Genomic DNA, 23,813 nt, shown 5'->3' on the forward strand with positions numbered 1-23,813 from the left:
GTTTCTGATAGATACTTCTTAGGTTGAGGAATTATCACCGGTCCAGCGTTCTCCAGGTAAACAGTGAGCCAGTAGCGAAATTAGCTTAAAGATATATGCATTTAGATTTTAGCCTCTCAAGAAATGAAACCACCAAAGTTTCCGGTATCTTCCTGAATGCAATTCGATCGTTCAGTTGCTGTTGGTTTTTATTTATTTAGACTATTTAAAGGCGTGTCATAAAACATGCGGCCTAATCGGAGACGTTGCAGAAGCATACAATCTTTTGAATTCCAATTTGACGTTGAATGAACACGCGAAATTTCCAAGTCTCTAATTCATTATGTTCTAAACCATGATTTTCTATTTGCTTCAAAAGGGAACAGGAGGTGGAAAAGAAATGACTAGTTTCTTTTTAATTTTGACAATACTAAAGCTTGTGTCCAAAAGATATCAAATGGGTGTTGACACAGCACCCCCAAAACGCTGTAAGCAGACATATTCGACTCTAAAAATTAAAACACTGTTCCTTCTATATTTTAAAATCTAAGTTTTAAAGTAGTAATTTCACTATCTTCAAAAAATGTTTATAAACCAACGATAGGACAAGCAAAGTTTTGAATTGATTCAAAATATATTATTTTTAATCGATAGAATCTTAGTCAATTATGTGCTTCTTCGCAATTAGTTTCCCTGAGTCTTTTTCCTTATAAATTAAAAAAGGTTAGATACCTTAAACAAACATTTGTATACCGCTTTTATATTTTATGTTTAAACACACACTCTGCCGTTTACAAGAGATTGCTGTACAATAAATCTACAAAGAACTAAAGTTCAACTATTAAATCTATCCGTTTAACTCGATTTTTAAATGACGTTTAGTTACGACTTTATGTATTGAGTCAAATCGTGGATTACGCTACAGCGAGGCTGGAAGCGCAGTGACTACCCCACGTGCCGCGTGGCGCTTGTTTATCATTCTGGGCAGAAAGCGTTCCGCTCATATGTGGGGAGTGGTAATGTGTGACACGTGATGCACACCCCACGCACAGTGAGGCACGCGAAGCAACAGCCACTGTAGAAGGTGAAAGACGTCTCTTGTGTCACATTGAGTCTGGATACGCAGTGCTCGCCCCACGCACAGCGAGGCGCGTGAAGCAAAAGCCACTGTATAAGGCGACAGATATCCACGGTAAGGCTGGAAACTCAGTGTCCACCCCACGCACTGTGAGGTATGTGAACTAACATTCACAGTGGACGGTAACAGTCATTGACGGTAAGGCTGGAAACTTGGTGCCCATCCAACGCGCTATGACGCACCATATAGTGTAGAAGGCGACAGTCATCTACTTTAAGGATAGAAACACAGCGCTCATAACATGCGCTGTGAGGTACGTGAAGGAACAGCCACTGTAAACAGCGACAGTCATCCAGGTAAAGCTGGAACTCGGTGCCCACCCCACGCGCGGGCAGGCCTCAGCGTGGCGTGCAATAGCCGCTGTAGACGCGGAAGGCGTCCCGTGGATAGGCGTGGCTCTGCACCACGTCTCGGTCTGTGTGGTGCACCGGGCACTCATGGCCCAGCGGACACTGGCACAGCGTGCTGACGTTCGCCTCGTCTACCAGACCCTGCCGCTTGCGCACCGTGAACAGGCGACACGGCTCTTTGCGGTGGCAGCGCAACCTCTGCAAGCACAACATTCCGGCATATTCAGGTATGTCCATGCTCTTCATATTTTATCAGTCAAATATGGATATATATATATTTTTGTATGATTAATAAAGCCTTTTAAGATAAATTATTATTAATAAGAAAATGTTTATTGCATAACACTTATATCACAAAATGTTGCATCAAATTAAAAAAAAATATGTTTTAATATTTTCCGTGTGAGTTATTTGCAGAATTCTTCCTATAACAAGAATATGAGAAATTTTACTTTCATAATAAAAGAGACCGGAAAAATTTACGGATTCATTTCGTGATAAGCTAAAATTCAAATAATTATACCTGTGTGCGCTTCACCGTTAATCTGGTGGTCTCTTGGCCTAATAAATACTATCAATAAATGGAGTATCGAATCACAATTTATCCAGTAGAGACGTCTTACATTTCAGCACCAATGCACGGTTGGCGTTGGTCCAATTATTCAGAGGATCTTGGAGTCCATCATAGAGATCATTTTATTCCCAGTCTTTAATAATACACCATAAATCTATAAATAAGTTCTTCATAAAATCTTAGGAGGAAACTTTTTAAATTAACTTTATGGCATCTAAGGATACAGCAAAAAACCAAAAATGGTAAAATTTGTCGGAACTATTTTTTTCTATCAACATGAATAAGGTATAGGACAGATGTGTGTATCGTGAAATGCTTACCTGTCATGCATGAAAGATTCATATATAATGAATATTTTCATCGTAATGTGAATGAGTTTTTATTTCCCCTACTCCCTAAAAGAATCACATAAATATGATCTCTGGACATTGAACACCACTTTTCTTAACATTAGTTATCTTCATGTTTATGAATTTAACGTGCATTGACGCATTATTGTTGACGTACTGTATGTAAAATAACGAAAAAGTATGCATATATATGAGCGTTAATATGGTAACTCCCAGAATTGAGATAGCAATTTATTAATCAGTGTGTAATGTAATAAATATCATCGCAATACTTTAAGAACACAATGAATATCTTATTGCAAGCGCTCTTTGTTCTCGTCACACGTGTGCTGAAGCAAGAGCTGCCGCGCGTTCGAAAACGTAAGGTAAGGACGTGCGTGGGCTACGACTTACAGGCCAACCGCTCTCAACTTTAAACTTGAAACCTTTCTTTAAATAATGTTTAAATTTATTTGTTTCACTGACAGCATTACGTCTATTTCATTATACTCATTTGGGGTTTGGGCGAAAGATAATCTTCCATTTCAAAACTCTAAAATATATACCCGGGACTCAAACCCAGAACTCTCGCACCGACGGAAGAGGACACTTCAACCGCAGAAAATAACGTGAGATGATGTAGGTACATCGAGTTGGAGATACAAATTTTTTCCCCGTTACCAGCCACTCAAGATGGAATTTTTTTAACGGGTGATGTGTGTTTTGCTTCCAGCGTAGTGTGTGTGTTATCACAATAAATTATGAATTGTGATAATGTTCCTCTCTGACAATTGTCACTTATATCGTCCTGTAGATGCATGACGAGTCGCGTATCTCAGGTCGTGCTTTCGATCCCAACCACCAACAACGGGATGAAACGTTTAATATAAATACTTATATTAATGTATAATAGATAATTGAATCCATTTATGTCATTGAAAATTTTATTATATGAATATTTATGTTAACATTCTAACGATCTTAATTTTATAATCAGCTGTGTGGGGACCCGCAGGCCGCGATTACAAGCGACGAGAGACGTGCCTTTGGACCTGGCAGCTCAGTGAGACCCTGATTATAAGCTCTGAGTCATTACCATTGGTTATAATCCAGGAGATATCCATCGCCTTAAGTCTTGGTATGTAACCGTTAGGCGTAAAACGCTGAAAAACATCAGAAAAACAGAGGTGTGTAAAAATTAATAAAAACAAAAAAACATTTTTCTCACATTCTAGAAAAAGAGTTTACCTACTTACACAATCTGTATGTATAATTTTTTAGGTTTTTTATTTTAATTTTATTGTACTTATTTATGTGGTCGCTTTCATGTAAATTGGCGGAGACTAGGGATTGAAGCCTTTAAAACTAAACTAAACCTAATAGTCCAATTAAACACGCCACACACATTCATCACTTTTTCAAAACTAAAACCCAGAACCCTTTGCCCGCATGTCGGTGCCACAACCTACTGAGCTACGAAGTTGGAATGATAGTATAAAACTTGAAAAAACCAATACGGAACAACTTCATCATTTTTGTGCGACAAATATTCCGTTGTTGTCACACCTATAAAAAATATAGCTGATAATATGTACGTTATTTACTTCGTTTTTTTAATGACAATATCACAGCTACGATATTAAAAACTAATTTATATTATTAGATATATTTTTTAACGATTTTAAATATATTATAGGAACTAGCCTTGTGCTCAATGGGAAAGTATTTGATCTGCATTATTTATAAATTTCAAAAATTTGGTACCTCTGACTTTTATTGAATAACAGAAGCCTATAAGTAGTATAATTGGTTCCTCTGGAAACAGGCTTCACGCTGTCGAGCCGGGAGCCGACCGCCATCTTGGATTTGTGACGTCACGGTGGTCATCTTGTGACCTTGACCGTTGAGCTTGAACTTTACCCCGGTGGCCATTTTGGATCCGCCATTTTGGATTTGGGTGCCATTTTGTTTTATGTCATCGCCGCCATGATGTTTTACGATCGCAGCCATTTTTTACTCTGGAACATTCCGCCATTTTGATTTATGATGTCACCGTTGCAATTATCGTTACGGCCGCCATCTTTAAAATCTTTATTACTTTCCGATATTAACGCAAAAAATTTAAAATTTATAAAAAATTTAATTTGTAAAATTTTAATACAAAATATTAAAAAAAACATAAATTTACGACACGGAGCTAGGAGTCCTCGGTTCGAACCCGGGGAGGACAGAAAAAAATTAAAATGGCGACAGGTTCTTTCCTCTCAGTGGCTGCTGGCAGACTGGCCCCAGCCACTTTGTTAATAGCATATATATCGTCAGGTAACATGACATCACGTCCGCCATCTTGTCTACGTTGCTGGAAGCCATCATCATTGTATCGTCGGCTAGAGTGCGCTGATGCCGTGTAATTTTAATTCTTACTAGCTAGAGTGCAGTAATCATTTATTATTACTGTGACACCCGCAATTTTGTCATTTGGACGCCATCTTGAAAATCTTTAATTTTAATGCTAGAGATGCTGGAAAAAGTTCAAAATTCATTAAATAAATTGGCAATAAATATACTGATTGATTCGATCGATTCCTGTCCTTCGTTCGGTCCCTGGATGATGCAAAACATTTAATTTTATATAAAAAATAATTTCAATAAATCATGATAAAAATCCTAAAAGATGCTTACAAACAACTACTACCATTATTGTATAAGCCTTTGCGACTGCCATCTTGGATATTTGTATTTATTGACCCATACATTTATAAAAAAAATGTATCATTAATCTACCTATAGAATCCATACTTGGTTTGATCCCTGGGTGATACAAAACATTTTTAATTTAAAAAAATACCACAGAAGTGACAGGTTTGAGAAAATATAAACACCACAAGTTCTTTTAAAAACAAATAATTGTATAACATAAATTCTACACTACAAATACAAAAAACACAGACAAATTACTAAAGTCTTTTGGATTTCTCGATTCAAACAGTCTTCTTCATGGACGAAGTAAGGTCTTTACATATCCGTAAATGTCTATTCAGTTTATCAGGTCGACATATTGGTAGACCACAATTTTAACACAAAGAAGAATTATCGACTTCATTAAAAGACAGCGATATAGTTCATGTCGTTGTGCACTATGAATATTTGCTAATGTTTTGTTACAAAATATACAACATTTTTCTGACGAATGTACAGCCAGTCTATCACAATTCCTGAGGTGAAGTTTTAATCTTCCATAGTGTATAAACTTGCTTAAACACCTGTTGCACTGATATTTAATGCGTTCAGAGTTATTATTACAATTTTGTATTACATAATCTCGTAATTTCAAATTTTTGATCTTCTCACAGTACGCGCAGTTGGGTGATGGAACACCGTTGGATGCTCCTTCCTTCATCAATGGCACTGGCACTGTTGACAACCATTCTAGCATTGCCGAAATGTTAACTTCTGAAGCCTTCGTGTTATGCTCTGCGGAAGATGTTGCACAAGTCGAAATCTCCTGTTGTGCCGAGAGAGTAGGTGTAGCTGTAGACGACGTTGTCATCGGGCTCTGCACTGTTGATGGTAGACCTTCGCTCCAGGTTGGTGTTGATAGTGGTAATGATGCAATCGAGTTCTCAATAATAGCTAGATACTGGGATATTTTGCTATACAAGTCTAACTATCCGATCCGTTCATCACTGCAGCCAGAGACGGACTGAAGTTCATATCACCAGGGTCTCACTTATATATTCTCATTAGCTGGTACAACACATGAGTCAAAACAATAACCATGTTCATTATACTCGCACTTTACTTTCTCGGAGCATTTTTTATAATGACGATGTAAGCTATCGAGACATGAAATTAGTTTATTACATTTTATACACTGAAACAGTATTCTTTGAGCATTATTCGGACAACCGCTTTTTTCATGTCTGCGCGCATTTGAAGTGATATTAAATGATGGACCACAATATTTGCACTGACACAATGAACGCTTTTCATTAATTGAAGTCAGGAATGCAGATGATGAAACTTCAGCTGATGGTGGAACAGCACGTATCGTTGTCTCCTCTGCAGTCGGTATCGGGATATCCACAGCTGTCGACACCGCTACCATTGAGATCTCCGCTGTCGTGGTCTCCTCTGCAGCCGGTATCGGGATCTCCAAACTCCATAATCTATGCTGCCATCGAGGTCCCCGCTGCTGATGGTAAACAGTCTATCCTGGTTGACATTGGAGCAGTAACTAAATCTCACGAAACTTACTAAAGAGAGCCGGTACATACTGGGGAACCACACATAACTTAGAAAGTCACAACTTAGAACTGTCATAACTTAGAAAACTTGGAAAAATCCACGTAACTTAGAAACACACAACTTAGAAAGATCATAACTTAGAAACACACAAATTAGAAACACACAACGCAGAACCACACAACTTAGAAACGTTATAACGTAGAAAGTCACAACTTAGAACTATCATAACTTAGAAACACACAACTTAGAACTGTCATAACTTAGAAACACGTAACTTAGAAACACGCAACGCAGAACCACACAACTTAGAAGTGTCATAACGTAGAAAGTCACAACTTAGAACGATCACAACTTAGAAACACACAACTTAGAACTGCCATAACATAGAAACACGTAACTTAGAAACACGCAACGCAGAACCACACAACTTAGAAACGTCGTAACGTAGAAAGTCACAACTTAGAACGATCACAACTTAGAAACACACAACTTAGAACTGTCATAACTTAGAAACACGTAACTTAGAAACACGCAACGCAGAACCACACAACTTAGAAACGTCGTAACGTAGAAAGTCACAACTTAGAACTATCACAAGTTAGAAACACACAAATTAGAACGATCATAACTTAGAAACACGTAACTTAGAAACACGCAACGCAGAACCACACAACTTAGAAACGTCGTAACGTAGAAAGTCACAACTTAGAACTATCACAAGTTAGAAACACACAAATTAGAACGATCATAACTTAGAAACACGTAACTTAGAAACACGCAACGCAGAACCACACAACTTAGAAACGTCGTAACGTAGAAAGTCTCAACTTAGAACTATCACAAGTTAGAAACACATAACTTGGAACGATCATAACTTAGAAACACGTAACTTAGAAACACATAACGCCGAATCACGTTACTTAGAATTTGAATGAGAAGGCGTAAATATTTTGAAAGGACTGTAGTGAGAAATATTTTTGTTTGCACTCACTGCATTCAGAGCTGCACTCTTGTGGCTAAATAGTTACTTTCGTGTTCAGTTTGGTTCTCTCTGTATAGATGGCTCTGTTAGTTCCACACACAGCTAAATTGCTCGCCACATCTGAACGACACGTTTATTTTATAACTGTTTTCAATGATTATGATTTAATTTGTGTTAGTAAAACAGTTTTTTTGTATAGCTATAATAAATTAAGTTGATTACATAATGAGCGTTGGGCTAAATTCACGTTTTAAAATAACTACAAGTAAAACCAAGAAGAAAAAAAATTGAATTAATATTCCCGGTTTCTATGACGTCACTGTTGACGGAAATTTAAAACTATATATATATATATATATATAAATTGAACTTGTATTATCTGTACTACTTTCGTTGTAGCGTCATTAGGTATTCTTCTCTCGAAGGTTACATTAGTGCCATTTATTTAATATAAAATTTTTACTTTTTTTTAAATGTAGCGTTAAACATAATCTTGAGAATATAAATACAGAATGTATGTAAAATAATCGCTAAAATTTTAATAAGTGAGAAATCACGTAATGTTGAGAAAGCAGAAACATTAATGTTCAGACGCAGGGTAGTTCTTAAATATTTTTAAAACATTTTTAGATTAAAAGCGTTGCAAATTTTATATATGAGGAACATAAAAAATTAATTTTTCCATTTCATAAAATTTATATCAAGGTACTATTTTCCTGTTGATTTCCGGGGCAATACTGCACAAGCAATGTTTACTGGGGATGCAGAAAACGTTTGGCCAGACAGCTGGTTCCAACATGACGGCTAGGTCATTGGAAAGATGGTAAAATATCAAGATTCATGAAATGATTTCGAACCTGAGCTTTCGCGTTTGCGCTACGTCGTTGTATTATACGTAGTGCATTTCCGAGTAACTCTCATTACTTGATGTGAGATAATGAAGTATTTTTATGGGAATTAGGTTTTAAATTTAAAAGTATGTATTTTATTACAAATTTTTTCTTTGTTACTGTGATTAATTTATTGTTTGCGTAACCTATTTTCATAGTTTTAAAATAAAATTCTATAACTATTTTCGTTTAATATACCTATTCATATCTTTAAATGAGTTACCCGTAGTTATTTATAACGATTTTTGACTAGTATTATAAAAATTTTGCATGGGTATTTTCCGTTTATATATTAATCATTACTTTGAATTAGTAACAGTTTAGGAAAAATTGCTGTTTCTTTTCTTCGGCTCGTAGAAGTTTCAATCGAGTTCATATTTCAGCGTGACTCATGTGGCTGAAAATGCGGGTCGATCTGCTCGGTGTGACCTGCGTTATGCCCTACGTCTAAATCAGAAATTTTACTATCTCTCGCGGACTTTCTTTTCCATCACGTAAGATTGCAGCGTATTATGTCTACAGACTTTTAAGTTTCCAATGTCTTAGTAAATAAGTTGAAATTTACGTACTACGGCATTTCCCCCCCCCCCCCCTTTTTTATAGTAAAGTGTAAACAAATTACGGTTTTTCATCAATTAATGATTACATTATTTTTTATTCCGTATTTCGCACAATAAACGTAAAAATTTAATATTATGTATTTTAATGGTTCTATGAAAAAAAATTCCCTTTTCTTAATCACTTTACTCTAAAAGTAAGAACTGTGTAAGGTGATTTGGACGAAAATTTTAAGCTACATTGCTTGCAACCAGATAATTATTTACTCGACTTTGAATTATCACTTTTACTAATTCATTGCCAAGTGCAAATAGGTGATTCACAAATGAGTTACTAATTGTTTTCTTGAGAAAAATGCTGTGACACATTTACTTAATTGAATGTCTGTGGTTGGTTATGTTATGTGTAGACCTACATTATATAAGTCTGTGGCTTTTTGCCTTATAGTGCTACACTCCATTAATTAGTAATTTGAACATTATTCACTTGTGTTGTTTTGTCATATTTTGACTCTTTTTTTTTGCAGCTGAAATTAACAGTAGGTAGGTCCTTTCCCTTGAAACACACAAAACTCCTTTTGATATATTTTTAAAGAATTCTTAACAAAAAAAAGTATTTATAATGAATAAGAAGTTCACGCCAGTATGCATTCAAAATAAACTTTTTTTCTAACATTCCATATGAGAAGTGTATAAATGTATGTCCGGAAACTGAAGTCGGTGCGTAGTGTGTTTGGAGTCCGCCATCTTGGATTGTGACATCACGGCGGCCATCTTGAATGACCTTGACTATGATCTCGCCGCCATATTGGAATCTACCATTTTGTTTCTGAAACTTTCCACCATCTTAAAATCGAATGCCCCAATTCGTTACGGCCGCAATCTGGTTTTTCCATTATCTTGTTTTTATCTGCCGGAAGTTGTCATCTTTATTTTCTTTCTTCCACTGGAGGTCGCCATCTTGGATTATGTAATGTCTACCATTTTTGTTTCTGCTATTTTTTCCTAGTGTGTGTCAGCTACTCTCTGTCTCATGTACATAAGTTCGATGTTCCATTACCTACTAATGAGGTTATGACCCTTATCGACATATAAAAATTTAATTTTTTATACTGTATACATTGGCAGTTAGGTGATTCGAACCATGGCAGTTGGGAACTCTGGATTAGAAACATACGCCTTTTACCACATGACCATCGAGACATTTAACAGACTGAGAATTATATAAGGTATATATAAAAAATCTCGCATATTCGGACTTGTAATTTTTTTCAATATGATGAAATAAAAATAGCAGAATTTGTTAGAGGGAACTGCCGCCATACTTGTTTTCAATTCACAATAATAGGAGCGCGAGTAGTAGGTAAGTATAGTTCATATGGTGGCAGGGGTGGGGGGAGGGGGAGCCGGGGAGCCACAGCGGTCATCTTGGATTACGTCACTTCCGGCGGCCATCTTGGATTACGTCACTTCCGGCGGCCATATTGGATTACGTCACTTCCGGTGGCCATTTTGTTTTATCCGCCATTTTGTTTTCTAGAACATTCCACCATTTTGAGTTTCGTCCGCCATCTTGAAAATCTTTATTTATTATCCGATTTTAATGAAAACAATTTAAAATTTAAAAAAAATTAAATAATCAAAATTTTAAAATAAAATTTAAAAAAAGATATTATTTAATAAAATTTTAATTAAAAAACCTACGCATCGAACACCCCACTCCTCTACATTACGAAAAAACCATCTAGCACCCCGCTCCTCTGTTACAATGACATCATCATCGAACACCCCACTCATTCCTGTTACAATTTTTCGTTACACCACATTCTTTATAATTAATTTATTATCAAAATAAAAAATATATACCATCGTTGTCTGCGGAGGCAGCCATCTTATTTAGTGGAGACCGCCATCTTGATTTCATCTGATGGATGTCGTCATCAGGTGTAGGTTTATAAAGTACGTTAGTGTATATAAGGCCGAGTTTCAACTCTCTACCAACATTTTTATGAACCTTATAAGCCAAAATACACAAAAATCCATTCATTTTGTTATAACCATCATTTTTTCATAAAGTCTTATCATTTATAGGTTTTAACTAAAATATATGTTATTAATACTATCGTTGTGGATGCGATAGTTAAAGTAATGATAATTTTAAAAACATTTATCACTCCATCTTAGCGGACCAGAAATTTTTCAGAGTCCTAACTCACAAGTAATATTCTCTTCTCATGTTTGCGTACTCGTGTTTTAAAAGCTGCATGGAAGCAGATATTTTAATGTTTGTGTATAATTACATTTCACCACTCTGTAAGACATTTATAAGTATCAGTACCTCGTGGGATATTGGTTCTATATTAAAAATAATAAACAATATGTAGGTAAAATTGTATTTACTAAATTAAGAACATATTTTACACAACGAAAATGGAGCAAAAACAAAAACTACACATCAAAAAACTGAAAATTTACAACAAAAATGGAAACTATACATCAAAAACATAAACTGTACAACAAAAATGGAAAACTGTACAACAAAAATGGAAACTGTACAGCAAAAACATAAACTGTACAAAAAAATGAAAACTATAAAACACAAAACAGAAAAACTATACAACAAATGGAAACAACTACCAAACTGCCAAACTATTTAAATCAAAAACTATTTTACAAAAAAAAAAAATTATTCGTCGCCTCCAACATATCCGTGGGGGACTGTGCAGATACCATCTTCGCAGATCAGTCGTTTGTCGTCCTCCCACGTGATGGCCAGCTTATTGCTATATTCACTGTATAGTATGTGCTGCCGGGAGCGAATAGCTCTTACACCAGCCCTCCTTGTGCGGTGGTCTTGCAGGGCATCCAGGTAGTCACTAAATGTGATGCGGTTTTTAACCACACATCGCTGGATACCCTTAGCCTTTTTTTCAACCCTGCCACCGCACCTGTAAGCGTAGAGTTTGGCACGTAAGCTTACAAACTCCTCCATCACTTCTCCCCCACATTCATCTTTGAATTTGCCAACAACTTTCTTGTTGATGGGGGAGAAGCAAGGGTGGTCGGAAGGGTAGCAGCTGGTGTCGAATTTAGCCATCAGTGTAGGGTCGGCTTTGAGGTCATGGTAGAAATCATCGGTTTGTATCTCGTATACGAAACTATCGGTGTCCATGTATGCCAGATGAATGTTTTCAGAGTATTTAGGCTTCATGGTATTATAATGAAAGTCGTACATGAGTGTTTTTGAGAGATCGAGAACGGCTAGTCCGGAATAGATCGGCTTATCGAAAATTATTGTTTCATGGTTCAGGTGTACAAGCGTCAAATTCGGTTCGTACATTGTGCGATCCTTGAAGGACGGGCGGCACACCAACTTCTTGAACCTCTTCTCAGAGCACACCAACTCCATTTTGAGCCTACGTCTCTTGTTCTCCATCAATTTTCCGAAGGTGGAGTTCACAGCCAACTTGAAGAACTCCTTCTCGAATTCGTTGGCTGCTGCTTTACGCTTGTTGGTGTTCAGTCGTATATAGGGCTCCAACCATGCCGACTGCTCAAACTGGAGGACTCGGTGTATCTTCGTCACTCTCAGCCCATGCGATACTGCTTGCTGGAGGTTTTTGTAGTGGACAATGTAGTGCTCTTTATTTTCCAGCGTTGTCATCAGCTTTGATTGTTTTGAGCCGGGAGGACATTGATTCACGGGGAGAAACGGAAGGTCTTTGTGACTTTCGTGGAGCTCGTGAGGGTACTCCACGTCACACTCAATTATGTAGCCAGTAGGTGAATTTTCCGGAATAGACATAACATCAATGGGCGTATCCGACCATTTGAAATGACGAATTGGAAGCGGCAGAGACATCGCCCACCCGTACAAATTATTTGCATCAATATACTCTAGGAATATGGATGGCTTGGAAGCATCATATGTCTCAGGCACATATGAATTATTCGCAACACAATGACGTTTGATGCTTTGTGCTACGCCTCCACGAATACCGGCTTCCACAAACATGTACATATCATAATCGGTAAGAAGCTCTAGCTGTACACCTGTGGTTCGAAGCATCGCGTCGAAAGCGAACCCTGGACAAGAAATGTAGTGAGACGGGTCTAGACTATATGTCTCCAAACATATGGAACGGAAATTCTCGAATACATCTGCTAGGATCAGAACATCCGTCTTTAGGTACAAGTCAGCGTACTCCCCCAAAGTAGCACACTGAAACTTGTTCCAGACTTTCATTGCGTGAGCGTAATCTGTCTCTGAAATCCCAGTATCAGTCAGACTATTGTAGAAATCATCGATGGGTGGAAGACTCGTATCATCCAAACGAGCAAAAGAATCCACAAAGTCGTAGGGGAAGACCCCCTTGCGGGTAACCAACTCCAACTCATCAGGAGCGAAAAACTCAGCAGTACTGACAAACTTGTCTGCAGGCAAGAACTCAGCGAGCGAAGCAAGACCCCGACTCATAAAACGGAATGTATCGACAAATTGAATGCTGAACTTATCATGCAACTTCTTGGAAAAAGTTATCAGCTTCTCTTCCGAATTAGGAATTATGAAAATGTCTTTAGTGTCGTACCCCAACTTCCTGATAATGAAGTTCTGGTCGTACGCCAGGTTGTGGAAGAACACAATCATCTTTTTCGGTCTGCGCCTGAGAAGGTTGCAGTCATTACATGCAGGTCCAATAAATTCGCCGGTGAAGTGATTATGATCACGAACTTTCTTTGCGACCCCTCCAAACTTTCCTCCACAGTAGCAACAACACCTTGCTTGCAGAAAAGCAGTGTTCTGTGCATGTGTGAGCGGAGTCATAGGAACAGACGTAGAAAAAATTTTCTGTACGTCATGTCCAATCTCCACAATGCGAGAAATGAACTTATCTTCTGCGTCACAACCGCGATACAATTCAGGCTGTGAAGGAAGTGAAGAAGTGAGGTGTGCTGGAATGACGGAGTTATCTGCTTTCACATAAATGCAGTAGCTGTACGCTTTATGCTTTTGGTACTGCAGCGTGTATGCTTCATCAGGATTCGGGTGACATGTATTGATTTTCTCCAGAATAGCTTCAAAGTCGCAATATACCACGATGGGCATCGTATCACTGTGATGGAAGTTTTTGAACTTCAGAACAGGTGGCTGGCCGTTTTCATCAAGCTGTGGCATCTCCATCCTAACAGCAGCATGCTGTTTGCAGAGCTCACGGTGTTTTTCCAAACACTGAAGACCAGTGAGCCCGCTAACCCTATCCTGATCATCATAATGCTTGAAGCATCTTTTACAAACATGAATAGCGTCGTGATGTGTAGTGAGTTGGGACCGAACCAGGGCAGAAAAATTAGTTATGTATGTGAAATGGGATGAATCGTCATTGACCAAGAGCAGAAGATCGAAATGATTTTCTTTTTCTTCAGGAGCGACTCGTGCAGGAACAACATTCAGATTCTCGTCGATGCTGTAGATGTTGATGGAGACTCCGGGGTTCTGTTTTTCAAACAGTGGTATTTGCTTGATTGGAGTACGAAACTCGATGTTCGTGAAGTTGAACTTCCCCTCTAAGTCATGGTAGTGCTGATTGACACGTTCAGGATTCCATCCTTCGACGTACTTGACCAGAATTGACCACTTGAAGCACATGTGGTCTTCGAGGTTTTGCGGATTTATCACTGCATATTTGTCTTTGATGGAAGTAGGCAGTTCGATGTAGGAGCTGGTACGGAGTGGATCGAGCTTGTTTATTCGTAGTTGAAGTCGCTTAACGGCCGACAAAGTCCATCCGGACCCCTTCCCCATGTAGTCTTCCTCCTCCTTGCAGATCTTTGAGATGGACTCGGTAACTGCCTCCTCCACCTCATGAACTGCGTAGAGGGGGACATTCATGGTTTTGAAGGCCCTCTTGTCTTCACTGACATCTACTGGTTTTTCATAGTCGCACTCGAGTACGATATTAAACTTCAGTGGTCCGTTCTCTTCAATATCCTCCACAAGTTGGTTTATTATTTTGTTCTTGATAGAGTCCAGGTACGTACAGATGTCCTTGGAAGAACTTGACGTATTTACTGCGACATATGTCTTCAAGTTACCCTTGAATCCCACTTCGGCGGTGATGAAGCCGTGGGTATTGGCCAAACCCGCGCCGGTCACCACCTTTGTTCGGCTGGTCGATGGTTTAGGCAGTACTGCTGGCTTAACTGCTAACATTCTCTGCTTCTTTGTTGGAGGTGGAGCAGGCCCCTTGCATACCTTGATGTGGGCTTTCAATTTGTCAGCCCTGGCGAACTCCTTAGCACAGTTGTCGCAGGTATGTGCTATGTGGTTTGGGTTGAGACCGCAAGCCGACTTCTCATGTCGTCTAGCAAAATCAGCACGGGCGAAGGCCTTATAGCAGAAGCTACACCGCATGCCTGATGTCGTAGCAACAGCTCCAGCACATGATGCAAGGTGCTGCTGCATCTTATCGCTGCGTGCGACCATCTTTCCACATAGGTGGCACTGCTGGTAGTCACGATGCTGGTTCTCGGCACACTGTCGCTCGTGCCGGTAGCAATTCTTAGATGCCGTGAAGGAGGCAGAGCATAAACGGCATTTCTGAACAGTAGACGCCATCATCACGACAATCGGTAGACTGGTCTCAATGTACGGAACACGCAACGGTAGCTCGACGCACGGAGAACTATAACAAAAGAATTAAGAATACAATGTAGCTAGATGTCAACACGAAAAAAGTTGCAAACATAACCTCAAAACTCTAGCCCTTAAGCCTACTAACCTAAACTGATAGCAATGTAACTAAATAAAAAAGTTGCAAAACATAACCTCAAAACTCTAGCCCTCAAGCTTACTAACCTAAACTGTTAGCAATGTTACTAAATAAAAAAGTTGCCTACATAACCTTAAAACTCTAGCCCTCAAGCTTACTAACCTAAACTACTAGCATTGTTACTAAGTAAAAAAAGTTGCAAACATAACCTCAAGGCTACTCCTTCATGTACAATCCTAAAAATGGTAGAATATTTAAATTACTGATAAAAGTTAAAGCTGAAAAATATTAAATGCTAACTAAAAATGATTGATTACATAACCTCAAAACTACTCTAATTCACATCCCAAAAATTCTAGAATATTTAAAGTAGATACTGATAAAAGTTTAAACTGAAAAAATTTCTGGTTACCTACATATAAGTGTACAGAGAAAAAAACTAGCTAGCTGATAACCTACAAAAAAGCTGAGAAACATTCAATGTTAACGAAACATGTAACATACCTCAGAAAAATATGAAGTGGAGCTGTAGAACACGAAGTAGCGTTGGCGGTAGAAATCGTGGTAGCAGCGAAACTCACACACGAACTAGCTCACTCAAACTCTAAGAACACACTGAAGCTCCGACAGCTAATCCCGGCCTTTTATAGCCTCGGACCTGCCTGTTCTTGGAAAAACCATTAGGAACAGAGTATTTTTGTTGTATCCGCCAATAGGAATGTAGTACATGGAAGTGCCATTGTCTTCGGGAAAACCCAGCATGACTCATGTTCATGTCGTAGCAGGTCTGTGAGGGGTGGGGTTAGAAATGTAACCTGACAGCCAAACATGGGAAACCACTCTCGCGTAAAACCACTAATGACCTAGGTGATTAGAGATTAGGGCGCGAGGCACTGCCTGCATCGTGACTCATCACTCAGGAATGTCGTCTCGCAGTGCTGAGGGGGCCCGAACAATATACTTGACCGTGCATGTCTGTAGCAGGTACATTAGTCCGCGACTTTGTGGCGCCATGAGGTTCTCAGGAATGTCTGAGCCTGCCACAAACAGCTCGTCAAAGTGTCATCACGAAGCACTCGAGCTGCAGTCATGACACGCATGCTACAACAGGCCCGCTAGTCACCGACTTCGTGGCGCCAATCTGATGCTCGGGTAGACAGGTAGCTAAATGATAATACTAGTAACGCAAGGAAATAAATAATCGGGTATGTTTAATACATTTATTTAAAAGTAAGAACACATTACAAAACTAAAACATTCAAAATTTATTCTACATTTATTATGACCAACATTCGTTTAAAAAATTATAGCATTTCATTGCGAACAATCAGTTGAACATCCACAGTATGACACAATTTGCTGATGTTCCAGGAACAACCCTTTTCACAACCATTTAAGGAGACATTCCTTTAAGCTCTCTTTTCATTGGTTAAATAAAACATCTCACTCTCTTCCCCTTTTACAATGATGCTGCTTCACCATTATGCTAAAATTCTGTAAGACCAAAAAAAAATTTTCTTCCCTTAAATCTTACGGTAGAAATTTCATCCTAGGTTGCTGTTACTACATCTAGAAATTAAAAATTATTTTATCTCATACAGGTTTTATTTACATGTTAGACTTAACCATCCTACCACACACACACACACACACACACACATACATGCACACACTTACACACACATGCGTGCACATGCGTGCACTGAGATGAAATACATACTTGCCCACATGTACTTTTATTTACAAAGGCAACATATTAAAACACATAATATTTAAATTTTGTGTAGATTGGATGGTACCAGACACCATACGGCAAAACGAGCGGACAACACTCGAGTCTTTACTAGGATTGGGCTGACGGATTGCCTCTGGAACGCCCCTGTTACCTTCAACGACTCAGAATTAATACTTTTATCAAGGAAGCCCAACGTATGGAGAACTATAACAGAAGTCTTAAGAAAACAATGTAGCTAGCCATTACATGAAAATGGTTGCATACATAACTTCAAACCTACAAACTACAGTTTCAACAAACCAATCCTTAAGTCAGCACTACCTTGCCCGAAAATAATCTAAAAAAAACACTAAAATGTTAAAGTACTGAAACTGACAAGTTACACAGAAGTAGTCAAAAAATATTCAAAGTCCTGCTAGGTAACTGGTAACTTTTACAAAATTTTAAGTACAGAGAAGCATTTAGCTGAAAAAAATTCAAAGTCCACACAACCCCCTCTCCAAACAAATGTTTAAGTATAGAGAAGCATTAAACTGAAAAATATTCAAAAGCCCTCACAGCTACATTTTCACACAAACGTTCAAGTACACAGAAGAAGCTAGCAGAAAAAAAAATGTTCAAAGTACTGATAGCTAAGAAAATTATTTAAAAGATCATATAGATAGCTATTTACAAAAGGAAAAAAAATGAATACAGAGCCTCAAATACACTCATTTACACGAAATCCAAAAATTTCACCCACAAACTACAACTAATCATACTACCCCTCAATATAACAAAGAAGCCACTTGCATGAAACCAACCAAACCTAAAAATTGTTACAATTTTAGCACAATACTTAGCTCATGTGCAGGTTTTCATAACAACTCCTGAGTTTCGGTAGGTCTGTGATGTGTGAAGTGGCATGGGGTAAAAAACATGTAGCAATCATGCAACAAGTATGATTAACCTCTACTATAGCTTGAACCAAGTACAACCACTATTGGCTTTGCCAATTAGAGATGGGGTCGCAAGGTACTTTCACAATCATGATTCAATAATGTCTGAGAGCCTGAGCTATCCACAACAGTCTCAAGCAATTCACGACATCGTGGACCCAAGAGTCCCTTAGCACACAGACATTATCTACACACACAGTTAAACTTCTACATGACAATACTTGACATGGTAAATGTTATAGGTAGTTATGAAAGGAAATATTTAGAAAAATTGAAATCTGATACTTTTTGGATTCAGAACATACACATACATGTGTGAAACTAAGCATGAGACTTGAGCGAAAACATTAGTAGCTCACGAGACATCTTGTGTAAATAACTTCATACCTACAAACCCACATTAAATCCATAATTCATAGTGATAAATTAACAAACCAACCAACAACACCATCAAATTAATCCGCACAATAGCATATTGCAGCTACCCCCACCACCCTTTGAATTCAATCTAACATAAAAATCACTCAAATACCACCAATGAAAAATTACAAGTCGAAAAATTATGCATGAGTTCAAGTATGGAGGTGATCTCATCCATGTCAGTATAGGTAGAAATAATCTGACTATGGTGGATTATTACCCCAGAATTCACTGAAAAATGCTATGTGAGAATCAATTTTATTTCTAAATATGGTCACATTCGTCAGTTCTAAGAGTGAACATTATGGAGGATGTATACTTAGTGTTCGCAAGAGAAGTAAGGATTCGATAGGTCTCAAGAGAAAAGCATCAGATTATTGTCAGGTAAAAAAGCAGAACACACAAAATTAAATTCTGACACAGTAAAGTTGAAGCAAAAGTAGAAATTCATCGAAATTTCACGTGAAAAAATAGGAGGACTCAGAGAAAACCATCAGGGAAAGATGTCGTTTATAAACATCATATATTATCAATTTTTTTTAAAAAAGTTCAAATTTAATCCTCTTAAGCAACACGAGAGTTCTGGCACAAGTGAGCTTGTGAACTCTTTGTTAAGCAACATGAGAGTTTTAGTACAAGTCAGCTTGTGAACTCTTTGCTTAAGAGGATTAAATTTGAACTTTTTTAAAAAAAATTGATAATATATGATGTTTATAAACGACATCTTTCCCTGATGGTTTTCTCTGAGTCCTCCTATTTTTTCACGTGAAATTTCGATGAATTTCTACTTTTGCTTCAACTTTACTGTGTCAGAATTTATTTTTGTGTGTTCTGCTTTTTTACCTGACAATAATCTGATGCTTTTCTCTTGAGACCTATCGAATCCTTACTTCTCTTGCGAACACTAAGTATACATCCTCCATAATGTTCACTCTTAGAACTGACGAATGTGACCATATTTAGAAATAAAATTGATTCTCACATAGCATTTTTCAGTGAATTCTGGGGTAATAATCCACCATAGTCAGATTATTTCTACCTATACTGACATGGATGAGATCACCTCCATACTTGAACTCATGCATAATTTTTCGACTTGTAATTTTTCATTGGTGGTATTTGAGTGATTTTTATGTTAGATTGAATTCAAAGAATGGTGGGGGTAGCTGCAATATGCTATTGTGCGGATTAATTTGATGGTGTTGTTGGTTGGTTTGTTAATTTATCACTATGAATTATGGATTTAATGTGGGTTTGTAGGTATGAAGTTATTTACACAAGATGTCTCGTGAGCTACTAATGTTTTCGCTCAAGTCTCATGCTTAGTTTCACACATGTATGTGTATGTTCTGAATCCAAAAAGTATCAGATTTCAATTTTTCTAACTATTTCCTTTCATAACTACCTATAACATTTACCATGTCAAGTATTGTCATGTAGAAGTTTAACTGTGTGTGTAGATAATGTCTGTGTGCTGAGGGACTCTTGGGTCCACGATGTCGTGAATTGCTTGAGACTGTTGTGGATAGCTCAGGCTCTCAGACATTATTGAATCATGATTGTGAAAGTACCTTGCGACCCCATCTCTAATTGGCAAAGCCAATAGTGGTTGTACTTGGTCCAAGCTATAGTAGAGGTTAATCATACTTGTTGCATGATTGCTACATGTTTTTTACCCCATGCCACTTCACACATCACAGACCTACCGAAACTCAGGAGTTGTTATGAAAACCTGCACATGAGCTAAGTATTGTGCTAAAATTGTAACAAATTTTAGGTTTGGTTGGTTTCAAGCAAGTGGCTTCTTTGTTATATTGAGGGGTAGTATGATTAGTTGTAGTTTGTGGGTGAAATTTTTGGATTTCGTGTAAATGAGTGTATTTGAGGCTCTGTATTCATTTTTTTTTCCTTTTGTAAATAGCTATCTATATGATCTTTTAAATAATTTTCTTAGCTATCAGTACTTTGAACATTTTTTTTTCTGCTAGCTTCTTCTGTGTACTTGAACTTTTGTGTGAAAATGTAGCTGTGAGGGCTTTTGAATATTTTTCAGTTTAATGCTTCTCTATACTTAAACATTTGTTTGGAGAGGGGGTTGTGTGGACTTTGAATTTTTTTCAGCTAAATGCTTCTCTGTACTTAAAATTTTGTAAAAGTTACCAGTTACCTAGCAGGACTTTGAATATTTTTTGACTACTTCTGTGTAACTTGTCAGTTTCAGTACTTTAACATTTTAGTGTTTTTTTTAGATTATTTTCGGGCAAGGTAGTGCTGACTTAAGGATTGGTTTGTTGAAACTGTAGTTTGTAGGTTTGAAGTTATGTATGCAACCATTTTCATGTAATGGCTAGCTACATTGTTTTCTTAAGACTTCTGTTATAGTTCTCCATACGTTGGGCTTCCTTGATAAAAGTATTAATTCTGAGTCGTTGAAGGTAACAGGGGCGTTCCAGAGGCAATCCGTCAGCCCAATCCTAGTAAAGACTCGAGTGTTGTCCGCTCGTTTTGCCGTATGGTGTCTGGTACCATCCAATCTACACAAAATTTAAATATTATGTGTTTTAATATGTTGCCTTTGTAAATAAAAGTACATGTGGGCAAGTATGTATTTCATCTCAGTGCACGCATGTGCACGCATGTGTGTGTAAGTGTGTGCATGTATGTGTGTGTGTGTGTGTGTGTGTGTGGTAGGATGGTTAAGTCTAACATGTAAATAAAACCTGTATGAGATAAAATAATTTTTAATTTCTAGATGTAGTAACAGCAACCTAGGATGAAATTTCTACCGTAAGATTTAAGGGAAGAAAATTTTTTTTTGGTCTTACAGAATTTTAGCATAATGGTGAAGCAGCATCATTGTAAAAGGGGAAGAGAGTGAGATGTTTTATTTAACCAATGAAAAGAGAGCTTAAAGGAATGTCTCCTTAAATGGTTGTGAAAAGGGTTGTTCCTGGAACATCAGCAAATTGTGTCATACTGTGGATGTTCAACTGATTGTTCGCAATGAAATGCTATAATTTTTTAAACGAATGTTGGTCATAATATATGTAGAATAAATTTTGAATGTTTTAGTTTTGTAATGTGTTCTTACTTTTAAATAAATGTATTAAACATACCCGATTATTTATTTCCTTGCGTTACTAGTATTATCATTTAGCTACCTGTCTACCCGAGCATCAGATTGGCGCCACGAAGTCGGTGACTAGCGGGCCTGTTGTAGCATGCGTGTCATGACTGCAGCTCGAGTGCTTCGTGATGACACTTTGACGAGCTGTTTGTGGCAGGCTCAGACATTCCTGAGAACCTCATGGCGCCACAAAGTCGCGGACTAATGTACCTGCTACAGACATGCACGGTCAAGTATATTGTTCGGGCCCCCTCAGCACTGCGAGACGACATTCCTGAGTGATGAGTCACGATGCAGGCAGTGCCTCGCGCCCTAATCTCTAATCACCTAGGTCATTAGTGGTTTTACGCGAGAGTGGTTTCCCATGTTTGGCTGTCAGGTTACATTTCTAACCCCACCCCTCACAGACCTGCTACGACATGAACATGAGTCATGCTGGGTTTTCCCGAAGACAATGGCACTTCCATGTACTACATTCCTATTGGCGGATACAACAAAAATACTCTGTTCCTAATGGTATTTCCAAGAACAGGCAGGTCCGAGGCTATAAAAGGCCGGGATTAGCTGTCGGAGCTTCAGTGTGTTCTTAGAGTTTGAGTGAGCTAGTTCGTGTGTGAGTTTCGCTGCTACCACGATTTCTACCGCCAACGCTACTTCGTGTTCTACAGCTCCACTTCATATTTTTCTGAGGTATGTTACATGTTTCGTTAACATTGAATGTTTCTCAGCTTTTTTGTAGGTTATCAGCTAGCTAGTTTTTTTCTCTGTACACTTATATGTAGGTAACCAGAAATTTTTTCAGTTTAAACTTTTATCAGTATCTACTTTAAATATTCTAGAATTTTTGGGATGTGAATTAGAGTAGTTTTGAGGTTATGTAATCAATCATTTTTAGTTAGCATTTAATATTTTTCAGCTTTAACTTTTATCAGTAATTTAAATATTCTACCATTTTTAGGATTGTACATGAAGAAGTAGCCTTGAGGTTATGTTTGCAACTTTTTTTACTTAGTAACAATGCTAGTAGTTTAGGTTAGTAAGCTTGAGGGCTAGAGTTTTAAGGTTATGTAGGCAACTTTTTTATTTAGTAACATTGCTAACAGTTTAGGTTAGTAAGCTTGAGGGCTAGAGTTTTGAGGTTATGTTTTGCAACTTTTTTATTTAGTTACATTGCTATCAGTTTAGGTTAGTAGGCTTAAGGGCTAGAGTTTTGAGGTTATGTTTGCAACTTTTTTCGTGTTGACATCTAGCTACATTGTATTCTTAATTCTTTTGTTATAGTTCTCCGTGCGTCGAGCTACCGTTGCGTGTTCCGTACGTTGAGACCAGTCTACCGATTGTCGTGATGATGGCGTCTACTGTTCAGAAATGCCGTTTATGCTCTGCCTCCTTCACGGCATCTAAGAATTGCTACCGGCACGAGCGACAGTGTGCCGAGAACCAGCATCGTGACTACCAGCAGTGCCACCTATGTGGAAAGATGGTCGCACGCAGCGATAAGATGCAGCAGCACCTTGCATCATGTGCTGGAGCTGTTGCTACGACATCAGGCATGCGGTGTAGCTTCTGCTATAAGGCCTTCGCCCGTGCTGATTTTGCTAGACGACATGAGAAGTCGGCTTGCGGTCTCAACCCAAACCACATAGCACATACCTGCGACAACTGTGCTAAGGAGTTCGCCAGGGCTGACAAATTGAAAGCCCACATCAAGGTATGCAAGGGGCCTGCTCCACCTCCAACAAAGAAGCAGAGAATGTTAGCAGTTAAGCCAGCAGT

The 23,813-nt window shown here is 38.1% G+C and overlaps 1 protein-coding gene across 1 annotated transcript in view; it reads right to left on the bottom strand.

Moving 5' to 3' along the window:
- Positions 1 to 387: 387 nt before the first annotated feature.
- Positions 388 to 23,813, bottom strand: part of LOC134540937 (protein giant-lens) — an 86,829-nt gene continuing 63,403 nt past the window's right edge. The window contains exon 4 of the mRNA XM_063384051.1: positions 388 to 1,665. Coding sequence (XP_063240121.1) covers positions 1,456 to 1,665 — 210 coding nt within the window. The 3' untranslated portion in view covers positions 388 to 1,455. The remainder of the gene's footprint in view (positions 1,666 to 23,813) is intronic.

This window comes from Bacillus rossius, chromosome 1, assembly GCF_032445375.1.
Source record: "Bacillus rossius redtenbacheri isolate Brsri chromosome 1, Brsri_v3, whole genome shotgun sequence".
Lineage (NCBI taxonomy): Eukaryota > Metazoa > Arthropoda > Insecta > Phasmatodea > Bacillidae > Bacillus > Bacillus rossius.